Source organism: Momordica charantia, assembly GCF_013281855.1.
Source record: "Momordica charantia cultivar OHB3-1 chromosome 10 unlocalized genomic scaffold, Mcharantia_2.0 BLBB01000010.1, whole genome shotgun sequence".
In the NCBI taxonomy this organism is placed as follows: Eukaryota; Viridiplantae; Streptophyta; class Magnoliopsida; order Cucurbitales; family Cucurbitaceae; genus Momordica; species Momordica charantia.
The window spans coordinates 3,879,595-3,895,096 of record NW_028275158.1 but is presented as its reverse complement, the minus strand read 5'-3'; the positions used below and the strand labels follow the sequence as shown (position 1 = coordinate 3,895,096).

Here is a 15,502-nt window from a genome sequence, read left to right as displayed (position 1 = left end):
TTTGCTGTTTTTCTGTTTTGGTATATTGTCCTTTTTGTTCCACATTTGCAAATAAAAGATATAAATTTTATACCTTAAATTTGAAAACGTGTTTAGGAAGTTTTCTTTTAGGGTTTTAAGGTTTAGGAAGTTTTCTTTCAGGGTTTTAAGGTTTAGAATTTAGTGTAAAAGTGAAGAGATGATTGAAAGTGTAGGCATCGGTGGGAAAATTTTTAATACCGCGGGTGTCACACTCCGTTCCGTAATTTTCCTGGTATCGGGTCCGCAAAAATTTGTATAGAAATTTAATCTTGCCTTCTCAAATTTTTTATTAAATAATTAATTTTAATTAACGAGAATTAAAATAAATTTGGGAATGGACACTAACACATCACATCCAATCCAATATACCAAAAGAAAAAAAGGATTTTATTTTAATTTATTTTGTAAAAAAAAATTGAAGAATTTAAACCATTTAAATTTAAATTTTATTGTTTAATTATCGAAATTTCCATTAATTAATATCTTGAAAAAACAAAAGTTTTTATGCTATTGAAAATATCTCTTAATATCAATTAAGTTTATAAAATATATTGTAAAATTGGGTAGAAGGATAATCATGCATTTTGAATCTTGATTCTTGAGGCAACTTCCAAAGGGGCAGCGTTAGCGTGGTTTTGCAACTTTCAGCTTTCCCTTCAACTTCCATTTCTCTGCAACGAGCAAACGAGCGAGCGAGAGAAGAATTTTGTTGCAGCAGAGCTTGCGGGAGACACACAAAGAGATGAGCGGAATTTCGAGATGCAGATCGTCTGATTTGGTTGCGTTTTCGGCTTCGATTTCCCTACTTTTCGTCTCCGGTACCTCCTTCAGATCTCTCTTTCTTATCTTTTCCTTTATACCGGATACATCATTTCTGTTTTCTTTTTTTGACTTTCAATTTCTCTCTCGACGTCTGTTATGTTAGTTGCTAATTTGAGTTTCTGTGATTCCTTTTATTGATTTGATGTAATTTCTCGGTTTCTTGGCTTTGCTGATTCTGTGACTAAAATCAGTTGAGGTAAATCGAATGAGACGGATGCAATTAACTTTGAAAGCTTTGCTGATGAAATCCGTGTTGAGATCTTGTTTTTGTTAGCGTTTGAAGGACGGCCTTCTTTCTTGTATTGTAACTTTTGGAATCTTTGTTTCTTTATGTTTTCTCACTTCAAATAATAGTTTCAGAACTTCATCATCTGTTTGAATAAAGTTGGATGCGCTATTACTATTTCAATGGATCTTCTATTAGTTAATCTCAATTTCGTAATGTGTAAGCGAACCAAGCAGATGCACGAAATAGCAGTTCTACTTAATCTGGATTCAAAAATAAAAAAATTGGTTTTTAGTATCATAAATATTTCCATGTCGACAAAATTTCTTATTTTTTTTGGAAGTTTATAGAGTTATGTAAACGTGTAGGAAAAAGTAGCCATAAAGTTTGTTTATTTAGTTGTTATGCACTGTTTTGGTAATTGAAAATGAAGATGAAGAGTTTCCATTCACCTCCGGCTTGGATGTTGTTTATTTCCTTTGAACCTGTATGCGTTGTTTATAAATTATTTCATTTATTCTCATTTGTTATGTTATTTATTTACATGTGAAGGTTCTAAGTCACATGACTACTTTTATTTTGTGCATCTTCCATGATCGTTTATCTTGAAATGAATTTTGCTGTTGAATGATAAATGTCCAGCCATCAATTAGTACATATTGAGTCATTAATACTTACTTCTGCAGCAATCTCTTAACACTTCTTTTGGTTGGCTACTACAGCCCTTTCTGATGACTCCAGTACCAAAGATAGTAATGACTCTGGGAATCATCCATCCTCCCACAGCAACACTGGCTCGATGGTTGCCATCATACTCCTTGGGCTTTTGGTAGTTTTGTTATTATCAATTTTCCTTTTCAAATTATGGCAAAAGAAGAGAAGAGAGGAGCAGTATGCCCGACTTCTGAAATTGTTTGAAGAAGATGATGAGCTCGAGGTTGAACTTGGTCTTCGGGATTGAAGAATATCTGAAATTCTAGTTCAATGAAGTTGGGTATGTCTTTGATCTCATCGTTCTTTTATTTCTCACCTGATATAGCTCACTCCATATTTGATATACGAGTGGTATTATGATGTCTATTACATGATATGGTTTCCCATGATGAACACGGTATGACATAACATACCTAATGCCATATGTATATTTCTTTCCATGTCTGCATGACCAGTGCGTTCATTTTTCCTCTCTAATTTATCTCATTCATTATTTTTTCCTTTGTTTGTCATTAAGTCTTCGTTTTCCCTGGGAGTAACAAATAAAATTATGTTAAAAACCACAAGTAGTTTTCTTCGGATAATTAAATGAGATATCAATATATTGCCTTTATATGTACTGCTGGTGTTTCATATGAAAAAAATGCTGGTATGTTTCGTGCCGAGAGGGCTTCATACTTGTATACGTAGTGCTTATATGTGTGCATTTATAGAAGAGATTCCTCTGTTTTTCATCTCCATTTCCTGATCTTGGAACATTTTACATCCTAAAAAGCTAAAAGCTTTCTAGATATTTACCAACTCCAGCTTTTCCTTTTTCTCATCATCTCCCATTTTCTTCTTTTCCAAACTTTCTCTTGCAAGCTTGATTCCATCATCTTGACTTGAAGTCTTGAACTTACAACTTTCAATTGAATACTCTTGTATTGGAAGTGGAAAATCCTAACATGGTATTTTTAGAAGTAAAGAGCTCCCTTAGATCCTAAGCATAAGGTACTCGGTGAGGTGTACTGAGTAAGACAAGACATTATATCTCTATAAACTTTCAAGTAATATTCATTAGAAAATAACTATTTTGACTGTATGGATGCTTTTCTATGTAGGAGATATTTCATTAATAGGAAAAGTACATAGATTGAGAGATAAGGCGTCAAGTTAAGCACTGCCAAAAGCATTACAAAAAGTTCTACCAAAAGGTGTTAATAAAAAGGGCTCAAAAGGAAATGAGAGAAAATCATAGTGGTCATTAGCCTAGGATTTAAAAATCCTTGATCATTTCTCTGGCAACTAAATGCATCAAAGTCATGTGGTTGTTTTGTGAGATGAGTTGAGATGTGCACAAGCTAATCAAGATACTCATGAATGTAAAAAATTACAAAGTAACTCAGAGAACTTGACAAGGAGCTGTTAAATTTTTTATGATCTCCCGCATTGTCTTCTCCAACTTTTAAAGTATTAGAAAAGATCACGTGATAGCCCTCCATCCATACTTTCCCACAAAAGTTTGGCATGTCATTTGAAGGGATGTCCAGAAGAGCTGTTCCATGCCAACAGTTTGTAGCATAGCGTATGGGTAGGAATCAAATAGGTTGCTAATAGATGTTAAACAGTTTCTAGTAAGTTTCAACTTACTGCAACCTCCACCAAGCATTAACAGGCATCGAGTTAGCACTAGCAACCTGTTACAACCTAGGGAAACTATAGGTGCTACAAAATTGACAAAAGGATAAAACAGAAAAAGAAAAGTAAATGATGGATAATAGATATATGCATATATATCGACAAAATAAAAATAATGAAGGTAAAGAAAAGGCCCAAAGAAGGGTGTTTATATGCAAGCCATGAAGAGAGTAGGCCACAGGGTGTCAAAATTCTTCAAGCAAAAATTGCTGAAATCCCCAAGGCACATCGAGGCGTGTATGCATTCGAGTTTGAGGTAAACTTGAGTGTGCTAGCTAGATATTTTCCCAGGCATAGGTGCAGGTGACATGTATATAGAAGACGATATTGCGACAACGACAAAAGCTGGTCTAGTTATATACTTTTTCAATGACTTCATGATTTGATGCTCTGGCTGCCATTTTGCTTTATAGACTTCTTTAAGCTTTTAGACCTGATTTATTAGCTTCATATCTCAATATGATGAGTTTTTTTTTAGGTTGTTTTGCATCTATATTCAGTAGTAGTGAGCTGTCTTTTTTACTTTTTTGCTTCCCTTGTAAGTTAGGGGACAGTATGTATTTTATGAGAAATGGAACTTTTCATTAAGAAAAATGACAAAATAACTGAATAAACACGGGCATAAAAAAAACAGCCCCAACTTGTCTTCCTTTTGTTTGTTTTTCTGTCCAAAGTTGTATGTTATCATCAAAGACTTACTGTTATCTTATAATTGACCATATTCCTTGATCTGAAGTTTCTCATATGACCCAATATTCTGCTGACTTCTTACACAGGCTTAGAAACCATTATGTTGGAATTATTGCATCTCAAATGTCTAAAGATGGTGAGGTGATGATAGTTTGCTGTAAGGTTAGAATATTTTTCTTGATTTTTTTTGTTAAAAAAGAAAAATCTTGGGGCAGCCATAACCTTGTAACTCCTCCCATATTATAAAGAATCATTTTATCTGATGGAGGTAAAATACCATTTTGTAAGAAGCGCTTGAAGGATATGAATGAGTTCAGGTTTGTATAATTCATGTCAATTGTCATATAACAAGTTTGTTGATGAAGGGTTTTGATTAAGGCTTCAAATATTGTTCTTTTCTGTAAAGATGTATCAAATTAGTATGTGGTGGTTTCAATTTTTTTTTTTTTTTTAAATTGTTAGCCGGAAATGTCGATGTTGATGAATACTTTTAGAAACATTCTTAAAGAAGTATTTAAAGTAAACCAGCGTTTAACGCTTTTTAATTAAGTGAAAAATTGTTATTGTTAATATTTGTGTTTACCTCAAGATAATATTTAAAATCTCTCAAATTTATCAACATTACTATCATTAGTCCATTTCACTCGCGATATCAAGCATAAAACATATTACGATAACTACAATTATATATTGGCATGCATTTTGAGCCAATAAATCAAAGATACAAATTAACTTTGTTAATTAGATCCACTTATTTTTTAAAATTTTTAATATATCTCTTTTTATAATCACATTGTAAACTTTAAGATTATTAACACTATGGTGTACATATTATAAAAGTGAATAATTGAATAAAATAAAGTAAAACGATGTAAAAAAAAAATTCAAAATGAGTATGTTGCATTTCTCAATAGTTGGTTGCTTCTAAAAAATAGTATTCGTACATAGCTACTCACTTTCTTTTGCTATCTGTCGTATCTAGAAAGTAAACCACATCACATATAATCAACAAGGTCAATATCAAAACCTACATAGAATCATTTAGAACTGTAATTGATTTAAAATTTAAAGACTAAAAGTTTAGGGACTAAATTTATAATTTAACCTAAATCAAATAACTACTTTAGGGAAAAAAAATGAAATAATGTTCAAATGGGGAGGGCTCTCCCCTCCTTCCCATATTAAGGAAATAAGTCGTCAGTCAAACAGCATAGGCCATCAGATTTATGAGAGCAAAATCAGCAAAACTCTTGGCCAATTGAGCATGATGGTGAAGAAGACAGCAAAAGCTCTCGGAATTAACTTTGCCGTTCGATGATGGAGAAAACAGCTTCCATGGATCGAACAGAGTGTCGGTGAAGCTCGTCATCCAGAAGTTGCTCCCCTACCTTCCCGTCTTGGCCCGTTTGAGCCCCGTGCTGTTAAACGGGGACATGCTCGGGCTCATACTCGGACTTTCCTCCCTTAGGGTGCCATTTAGTAATGCCAGTTCTCTAAGTTGTTGCTTCTTGTATTGATCTAGCAATTCATCCTGAAATAACAGAAACTTCAGAATACTTCATAGAAAGGAATGACATGAGGGGTTTTTTTTGTTCATACCACAGGCTTCAAAAGGCTTTCTAAAACTGCCACTGCATTATCCAAGCGTGAGTTTATTGTATCCTCGGGGAATTCTGCCTCAACCAACAGATGCAATGGCTCATTAAGATGCTCATATCCAGGCTTGTCCTTTAGTTTCTCTTCCTAAAGCACAACATTCAGATCCATTGTAAGTATTATTAAAAATTATTAAAAGGTGCACTTTTGATCCATGAAATTTGAGATTGACATCTATTTGATCCCTAAAGATCTGAAAGTAACACATGGGACTAAAGTTTGAAAAATGATTTTAAATGGTTCTTGAGCTCATTCGACCATTAGTTTGACTAATAGAAAGATGACGACGTGGCATCGCTAATATAGAAAATTATATTAATTTTGATGCGTTGGCACTGTTTTCTTTTTTCTCCCTCCTTTCCTTCATCTCCTCCAGCCCCCAACCATTTAGAACAACTTTTCAAACTTAAGAATGTAAAGTGTTACTTTTGGAATTTTACGGACCAAATAGATACCAACCTCAAATTTCAAAAACCAAAAGTATATTGTACTCTATATATTTTTACCAGAGAAACCTTCCAATCTTGGTTATCAAAAGAGTGGTGTAATCTCACGCTGGAGATTAATGAGCTAAGCTGAGCTAGAAATTTTTTACCAAAGAGGGGCAAAAGCTTTTTATATATAATCTTTCAAATTCTAAAACTTGGAGACAAATGAGGGAGAAAACTTTAAATTATTAACTTTTTTTTTTTTAATCTAAGACAAACCGATAGGGGCAGCCTTCTTTCTTCAATCCACCCCTACTAGAGACCACACAAGAACTATCTATAGTCTCTTTTTTTCCGTGAAAAGATTATTTATTTATTTATTAGTGGAGGTGAGAATTCAAATATCGAAGATATATACCTTAACCAGTTGAGCTATGCTCAAGTTAGCGATTATCTGATTTCCTTCCCACCGAAAAAGCCACAAAAAAGGTATAGAAATATTTACCCCATTTGTTGCAGAGAATTAAATTTAAAAACATCACAAAATATAGAAACAATTAGAGGGAGTGAAAATCTGGAAATCTATAATTGAGCGATTATTTCAAAGATAACATGGGTTCCTCATTTCCAATGAGAGGGAATGAAAACATCACGAAAAACGAGAAACGAGAACATACCAAACGGGCCCTAACAAGTTAAAAGAAGTATTAGTCAAAAGGATTCTCACGGTGTTCCTCGAAAATCTAGAAATCTATAAATTGAGTGATTATTTCAAAGTTGGGAGAACACGTCAGAAAAAGGGAGAATAAAAATTGTATAGCATAAGTTAGTAAAGATCGATCAGAAAACCATGAAAATCTAGAAATCTATAAATTGAGTGATTATTTCAAAGTTGGGAGAACACGTCAGAAAAAGGGAGAATAAAAATTGTATAGCATAAGTTAGTAAAGATCGATCAGAAAACCATGAATGAAGTCTAACCGATGCAATTAGTAAGATTTTAGCCACACAAAGGAAAAATTTTACAGTACCTCTAAAGCATCTTTGATAGAGCCCTTGCCTCTTATGTACACCCTACACTCTGTCAAGGCTTCAACTCTTTTCAAGGAGTTTCCACGTGGTCCCAGAAGTCGTCCAACAAAATTATACTGCCGTGATTTGAGCAAGAAACTACTAACATCAGAGAGGCAGAAGGTCAGTACCATCACTACCTAACATAAAAATATTTTAACTTACATTCGGATATTTGTCAACAGGTACATCAAGTCTAACGACTCGCTTCACTATTGGCGTAGTAGGAATTCCTTGCACCCTCGGCCAACCCATTGAATGAGCTTGAAGGGGAGCCATCCCATGGACGTGTCCACTTCCCTGCAGTAAAAAAATCACATTACTAAACCACATAAGTCAAAAATATGAAAGGCCTACTTTTTATATTTTGAGAATGCTCAAGTTAAAACCGAGAGACCCATGGAGTGCCAGCTGGTAAGAGCAAGGGATGTTTGGAGATACCCTGCAAAGTTCTGGATTCAAGCCCCCAAAGTACAAATTTAATAACCTAAAACCGTTGAGTCTTGGAGGTGGCCATTATCAGTTTGCATTGTATTCTATCATTCATCTTAATTTTTTATTTTTTATTTTTCCCTATCATTCATCTTAATGAAAGCCTGGTTTTCCATTTTCACAATAAAAATACTTATATATAGAAAGTAATGATGAAAGAGAAAGCCTTCATACTGAGAAACTACCCAAACTAAGAAAGAAAAATATAGATCGAGGACACTTGATATAGTCAATGCAAAGGCAAAAATTTAAACCCATTATTATCCATTATCGCATAATTTTCCAGCCTAGTAGGATATTAATATATTTACCTCCATTTGCATTGGAGGCCATCCTTCCAAGTCCATTGGTCTTCCATTCGATAGCTGGCCTAGTGATCGGTAAGGACTCCCATGCTCAAATCTCTCATGATCCACAGAAGTTTGATTAAGGCCTGATAGCCGTCTGATTTCTGCAATGAGATGAAATAAATAAAGGGATGCTCATGCAACTGACTAAGAAAATACTCTGTTTAAGACGAGAACTCTGGAGATGAATGGCTTGTTATTCATGAAAATTACGAGTCATTGCGAACTTCCGTCAAAATCTCAGAAAACTATCACCACATGACTATTCATGTGGAGCAGAGAAAAATAATCCAAAAAATTATAAGAACATGTCTCAGATTCATGTCATCGTCAAGTTAATGTCATTTTTTGATGGGGTAGGACAGTAGGAAAAATTGTTCTTGACCTTGTCTAATTAATATGAGTTGACAAAGTGCTGAATAGGACAGTAGGATACATCTTTTTGCCTCTGTCCATATGGAGAGAATGACACTCTTGGACATAACTGGCTTAGCCTAAACTTAGTTTGACCTCGACCCAGGTCAGAACTTGGTCATATTGGCACTGGCAAGCAAGGGGGACTCTTAACTGTATGTAATAGGAAAAATATAGCAAGATAGGTATAATCTCATGTATTTCAAGATGACATGGGTTCCTCATTTCCAAACAACCACAAAATTCCATCTCCCTCAACCAGCCCACCTAAACTAACAACTGATGGTCCCCAACACGAACCCACACCTCTTAAATTACCAATAGCAATTGCTATACTACACCTTGCTACAAGTCCTATCATACTTCCAAAAAATCACACCTTGTCCTCAAGGTGTGGATCAAAGAATGGTTCTTGACTGAAGCTTTCTCCTTCCCAATCCCTGAAACTAAATGCCACTACAAACGGAAGGGTTGCAAATAGTTTCTCCCCAAGAAATCCTAAACTTGCATTGCCTTTTGTTAATCCACCCCTTGACACTTTCTTTTGCACAGCTCAAATTTACAATCTTCTTGCACCTTCATTTCCACCAAACCTTCGTTACTCTCTGTTGCCACCTGACCTACTTCGTTAATCCCAGTGATTCTTGTCATATAACTCATGTGACTGTCCATTCTTGAGTAGCAAATCCATTTCTTCATTGAAGCGCATCAAATATTCCCACCCCTCCAGATTGCTCGTTAGTGGTTTTCTTCCCCTACAGCAAATGGCCATATCTCCTTCAATGTTTATTCTACCATATTGAGCACGATTTACACTTCACCATTATTGAGCTAGCAACTTCTAGAGTCAATGAATTCTCATCACCTACTTCTTTCAGTTTCAACGCGTTAAATTTTCCTCTCCAGCAAATCCACTTGTGCTTCAAGCTTTTCGTTCATACAACAAATTAACACCAGGGTTGATGCTTCGATACAACTTCATAGCAACCAATTGTTAGTAGCATATAATAGAAAAATATAGCAAGTCAGCTACAATTCCAAGTACTTTTTTAAAGTTGCATGCTTATTAAAATCACGAGAACATAAGGAAACTCGTATGCTTAGTTGTAATTACATTTGTTCAAGTGATTACAAGAACGGTGTCAACCTATAATACATTTGAAAGGATGAAATATCCCAACAATAGTTCCAGAAGGAAATTATAATTCCACTACTGCCAGCATAAGAAATAATAACAATTAAACCCACCCTGATTCAGAAGTCTGCTACAATGAGGTAAAACTTGGACGAAGGGACCCAACTTTTGTCTCTCCGATAGCAATTCAGTTAGATACCTGCCATTATCACACAACACAAATCACAGTCACATGTAACCCCTCGTGTCCAAAAGGTACAAAACAACATGCCACAACGAGAATTATAAAACACCGCAAGAAATTAAAAAGTTGAAGAAAAAATCATGTTATGTACGATCAATCAAACAAGGAACCCAAATTAAAAAAAAAAAAGGAAAACAAGCAAATAATCATCCAGAATTGAGAAGATGGGCAAAGAAAGAATACCTCTCCCGATCTGAGGAGGGAATTGAAGGGGTCCTGTGAGGAGATGCGTGGGCCGAAGGGGGAGGGTAATGGAAGTAACTCCCAGGTGGGGTTCTCTCCCCCATCACGCACAAACTAGAGAAACAGGCGCAGAAACAAGTGGAATTGTGAAGGCCCAGAAGAAGAGTGAGATACATTTCGAACAGAAACAGAGATTAGAGGGGGCATGAACATAACATACCTGTTCAGAAAGAGCGAGGAAGACGATGAATCGGGGGTGTAATGGCGTCGGTGAATCGGAAAATGAAAGCCCTACAGGCAGAAGAGGGGAAGAGAAGATCGATGCGTGCTTCTTCACTGTAATCTTCTTCTTCTTCTTCTTCTTCTTCTTCTTCTTGTTTGTCGCAATGGAATCAGTGAGTGGCAATGGCAAATTGGCAATGTGGGATGCGCCTTTTTCTACCCAAACTTAAAACCTTGCCCTTTCTCTCTCTCTTGATTTTCTCTCACTAGAAATGTATTCGTGATTTTACTGTTTTGCCCCTTGCCTCACGTGGGAGTGGAGCCTGCTCTCTGACCAATCTGACTCTTGGCTTTTATTCATGGTCTAAATATTTTTTGGGAAAAAATTTTAGTGGCACAGTATTCTATTTGTTCACCCTATAATTTTATATTTATAAATAATTTTTAATATTGATAGATCTTGTATAATTTTTACTATGATGCTAGCATATCATTAATCGATGATTTTATTAAATTATACAAATAAATTTGTATTAAAAAGTTTCAATTGTAATAAAATTTTATAAATTTGGATCAAAATTAAAATAAAAAGTATAAAGACTAAAATGAACAAATATTAAAAATATAAGAAACGAAATGAAGATTAAAATAAACTAAACATGAGCTTAGCTCGTAATTCATACCTATTTGTGAAATGTCCGTCTTGTTCGTTTTGGTCCATATACTTTTAAAATGTTCATAATCCTTGAACTTTTAACTTTTGCTTATTTAAGTCCCTATACTTTTAAAAAGTGACTATTTAAGCATGTATTTCGATCAAAATTTTAGACGAAACTCCACTTATTATTAAATTTTCTTGAAATGTAACCATAAGTTTGTATTAAAACATTTCCATTGAATATAAAATTTGTGTTAGACTTTGGTAAATAGGAATCAAAATGGTCAAATTTTAAAAGAAGTCAAAAGTACAAAATGGACATTTTGAGAGTAATTTAAACCTAAATATTTACCCTAAGGGACATTCATATATTTAATTCCCACCATCTACAAATTCCAGACAGAAACCCTAAAATGAACCGCTCATATTACCGTCTGACAAGAGATTTCTAGGATCCCCTGGCCATGGCAGGCTGCATATAATGAGGGGAAAATAATAATAATAAATCTAAGTAGAATATAAATTATATGTAAATTATACATCATCATAATCCAATCAAGCAAACAAATAATAGAATAGAGTTGGTAACCAGACAGAAATGAACATGCAGAAGACAAAGGACAAAAGAGAGAGAGAGAGGGAGAGTTACAAAAATTGTTGAAATATTTGATGAAGTTAAGAAGAGGAGCAGCAAGATTTCTTTGTATTGGCCTCAGATTCCCCAACCACAATGGTTTTTCCTTCTTTAATGCTGCTAGCAGCAGCTGGCTCATTCGAATTGAGGGACTTCTTACTGATTATCCTATATATCTCTGAGAGAATAGTTTGGAAAGCCTTCTCCACGTTTGTTGCTTCAAGAGCAGAAGTTTCAAGGAAAGATAGCCCTTCTTTCTCGGCGTAGCTCTGAGCATCCTCTGTCGCAACCGCTCGGAGGTGTTTCAGATCGGTCTTGTTTCCGATTAACATGATGACTATGTTGGAATCTGCATGGTCCCTAAGTTCCTTCAACCAACGGCTTACATTGTCGAAAGTCATTGCTTTCGTCGTGTCGTAAACTAGAAGAGCTCCAAGGGCGCCCCTGTAGTAAGCACTGGTGATTGCTCTGTATCGCTCTTGACCAGCCGTGTCCCATATCTGTGCTTTCACGGTTCTTCCCTCGACCTATTAAACATGCAGCATTTCTCTTCTTCATAACTTTGATAATAAAAGAACAATAAATAAATGAGATCGCTTCATCAATGAACCAAAAAACACACCTACAGGCTAAAAGGGCACAGACAAATGATCAAAAGCTATTCTGTTTGGATAATCCAAAACGCCTTTTTGATTTTATAAAGCAAAGACAAACTTCATATGCAAGCATCGGAGAATAAATTGGAAACTATGCGTCTATGCCTGTAATTTTAGCCTGAGAGGGCCAATGAAAGGATATCACCATTTCACAAGACTGGTGGCCAACAACGGATATTACAAAATTTTCCCTCATTCTGCAGGGATCCAAATTATTGCAACATTTAAGTTCATCAAAGGGGCCACTAAAATCACATAGCTGTATCAATATGACAAAGAAATAGGATGATCCAAGAAGTTCCAAAATCTATGAGCATAACGTCTATATGTATAGAACTGGATACTAAATAACATTCTCCAACTACCAACCATATCCAAGAAACTAAGATTTAAATGACCACATATTGACGGTGTAAATCAAGGGATGCCGCAAGATCCGTATACGCTGCTTGATTGTTTAAATACTTGTGAAATTCTGGTCTTCTTTAGGATTGATCTCGAATGGTTTGAAACTGTCAAATACGCGCAATCAAAGTAGAAGGAATGGAGGAGAGGCGGGAGATGTTATCAAGATTTGAATAAAAACCAAGATACTAATCGAATTTGCAGAAAATAGCTCATTAATTCAGATTTGGATTTATAAAGAATGGCATTAAAGTTCTGTGGACTAAAATCATTGGCATGAACAGCCAATTATGATCTAGATCATATCTGCGTTGCAAGTTGGGACGAAATATCTTACCCATACCCAGATCATAATTTGATTCATTTCCATTAAAAGTTAAACCTAATTAAAATTTAAAGGCATTTTCCATAATTCGACGAATAACTTCCCGCATTCCTCTAAATCAAAATGTGAACAACCAGAACAACCAATTGAGAACACAGATCCGTATGAGAAGATTCAGAAACTCAACTCAGACAAAACCGCCTTCGTAAAACGAAAAGAAATCAGATCATTTCATCAAATGAGAAACAAACAAATGCATCCAAGAAAATTGAAGTTCCAAAATCAATCCAAATGCAGATTTACTCATAGATCGAGAATGCAGAACATACAAACATACAACGCAAACGAATGTACGCAGATATAGATGCAGAATGAGGGAGAAAAAAAGAGAGAGAGAGACCTGAAGAGTACGAGTGGCGAATTCGACGCCAATGGTGGACTTGGACTCCAAACAAAACTCATTCCGAGTGAATCGGGAAAGCAAGTTGGATTTCCCAACGCCGGAATCGCCGATTAACACAACTTTGAAGAGGTAATCGTAGTCGTCGTCGGGTCTCCGGGCCATTTCTCGCCGGCGCTCTCTCTCTCTCTCTCTCTCTCTATCCTCTGCTTCTAAAGATTTTGCTTTCCCAAAATCTGGAAAGCAAAATTTGAAGCAGTTCTTCCCACGAATCGTCTGCTCCGCTTTGAAAATGTACACGAATTGGATTCTACCGACTTCAAATGATGGGGTTGGCAGAAAATTTCTATGCCCAAACTACCCTCCTAGGGATGGGCATTTTCGACCACGAACTTAACATAATTTTGTGGTTAGGGTATTTTTGGTCTGATTTACTCCGTATTTGAGATGTAATATTCTTAATATATATGGGATAAACTTAGATAGATAATGAAGAAGCCAATAACACAAGGTTTTCAGACAAAATTGAGACCTCGTTCATGTTCTACTAGTACATCAACTATATATTAGAAATACCAAAACGAGTATAATTCAACAATAATTGATATATATCCTCCAAAGTCGCGTGTTTGATCTCCACTCCGATATGTTGTACTTGAGAAAAATTAAGTAATGTTCGGTAATAAAAAAGCTTATACGTTTTTAGCAAGAGTTTATAAACATGTTCCACAAATAGTTTCATTTTTGTCTTTTCCCTCCTTTTAATGGATTTGTTTCATAAGTTTTTTTTTTTTTTTTAACGGAATTGGTCTCATAAGTATGAGAGAAGTTAAGCATTTTGGAAATCTTTGAAACTTAAATGGAATATTTGTGAAATTAAAGAAAAAAGAATAATGTGTTTATCCAAAATCAACGTATAGTATGAAATATATTTTTATAAATTTAAGTTCATATTAATCCATAATAATCAAATTCATGTTTATAATACAGGCTCAACTTTGAAACGATTACGTAGATCTAATTTATGTGTCAAAATACTTGTAAAAAAAAATATGTTTTACTATGAAGAAATAAGGTTCTTATTGGCCAATAATTCATCTTTTTTCTTAAAATGGGAGGTTTAAATACTCACTTTTATTTACTAAAAATACAAAGTTCCTTTATGTCAAAAAAAAAAAATTATTATTTGATTGTTGGATAGTTTCCTACCTAAAAAAACGCCATTGTTTTCTTTTGGGTAATTTTCTTCCTCATCCAAATTCGTATAGAGTATAAATATCTAATATTGTTTATATGCTAAGGTAAGAGAATCAACCAAATCTTGTAAGAAAAATCTTTTAAATACAATAAATATAGAATGAAAATTCAACCGCTAACCTACTAGAAATGAGCAAAATATTTTAAACGTTAAATTATAGCTATGTTTGTTGCCAGTTTTGCAAGAATGTTATATCAAATATTTACTTTAGAAAACTTAGAATAATTACTAGAATTGTTTGTAGAATGTTATAATTAATTTTCCCAATAATTAAGTTATATTAAATTTATATACAATAGGACAATTAAAACCAAATTGGTGGAAAGTGCAATGACACCATATACCAACCAAGGAGAAATTTCCACTAAAGGACAAAAAACCTACAACCATTTGATGGGCTATGATAAGCATTAGGTAAATTTCAATTATAAATTATAAATTTTGAGTGGATATAATGCAAAGTATGGGGAAGGTGAGACTTTACAAAGTCCAACTTTAACATTTCTTTTAAGTTTGATAATATGAATTATGCTTGGATTTATAAATTCGATTCATAAACTTTCGTGTCAATTTAATTCATATACTTTAAAAAATTCTACTAAATATCTCATTTTTTAAGATTTTGTTTATTTAATCTCTATACATTAAAAATATTTCAACGAACTTTCAGTTTTAAGACCAAACTCATGATTTAATCTAGCTTGATTTTTTTCTGGAATGAAAATTGAATTTTCGACCTCAATTCATTAAGTGGGGTTGGAATTTGTCAAATTGTTTTAAATTTAGAAGCTTAAAAGAGAATAAATTTATCATTTTAATAT

At 34.4% G+C, this 15,502-nt stretch overlaps 3 protein-coding genes across 3 annotated transcripts; 1 reads left to right on the top strand and 2 right to left on the bottom strand.

Moving 5' to 3' along the window:
* Nucleotides 1-584: 584 nt before the first annotated feature.
* On the top strand, nucleotides 585-4,558 carry LOC111008486 (uncharacterized). The gene is made up of 3 exons (XM_088119196.1): nucleotides 585-839; nucleotides 1,792-2,063; nucleotides 4,240-4,558. The coding sequence occupies exons 1-2, from the start codon at nucleotides 764-766 to the stop codon at nucleotides 2,028-2,030; spliced, it is 315 nt and encodes a 104-aa protein (XP_087975322.1). The 5' UTR covers nucleotides 585-763; the 3' UTR covers nucleotides 2,031-2,063; nucleotides 4,240-4,558.
* A 597-nt stretch (nucleotides 4,559-5,155) lies between these two features.
* Nucleotides 5,156-10,553, bottom strand: LOC111008264 (RNA-binding KH domain-containing protein). Its single transcript, XM_022280907.2, has 8 exons — nucleotides 10,344-10,553; nucleotides 10,124-10,237; nucleotides 9,810-9,895; nucleotides 8,112-8,251; nucleotides 7,474-7,608; nucleotides 7,269-7,385; nucleotides 5,753-5,896; nucleotides 5,156-5,684 (listed from the first exon to the last, which is right to left on the bottom strand). The coding sequence occupies exons 2-8, from the start codon at nucleotides 10,225-10,227 to the stop codon at nucleotides 5,538-5,540; spliced, it is 873 nt and encodes a 290-aa protein (XP_022136599.1). The 5' UTR covers nucleotides 10,228-10,237; nucleotides 10,344-10,553; the 3' UTR covers nucleotides 5,156-5,537.
* A 946-nt stretch (nucleotides 10,554-11,499) lies between these two features.
* Nucleotides 11,500-13,732, bottom strand: RAB11C (RAB GTPase 11C). Its single transcript, XM_022281264.2, has 2 exons — nucleotides 13,424-13,732; nucleotides 11,500-12,164 (listed from the first exon to the last, which is right to left on the bottom strand). Exons 1-2 carry the CDS (start codon nucleotides 13,586-13,588, stop codon nucleotides 11,679-11,681), a joined length of 651 nt encoding a protein of 216 aa, XP_022136956.1. The 5' UTR covers nucleotides 13,589-13,732; the 3' UTR covers nucleotides 11,500-11,678.
* Nucleotides 13,733-15,502: the final 1,770 nt, after the last annotated feature.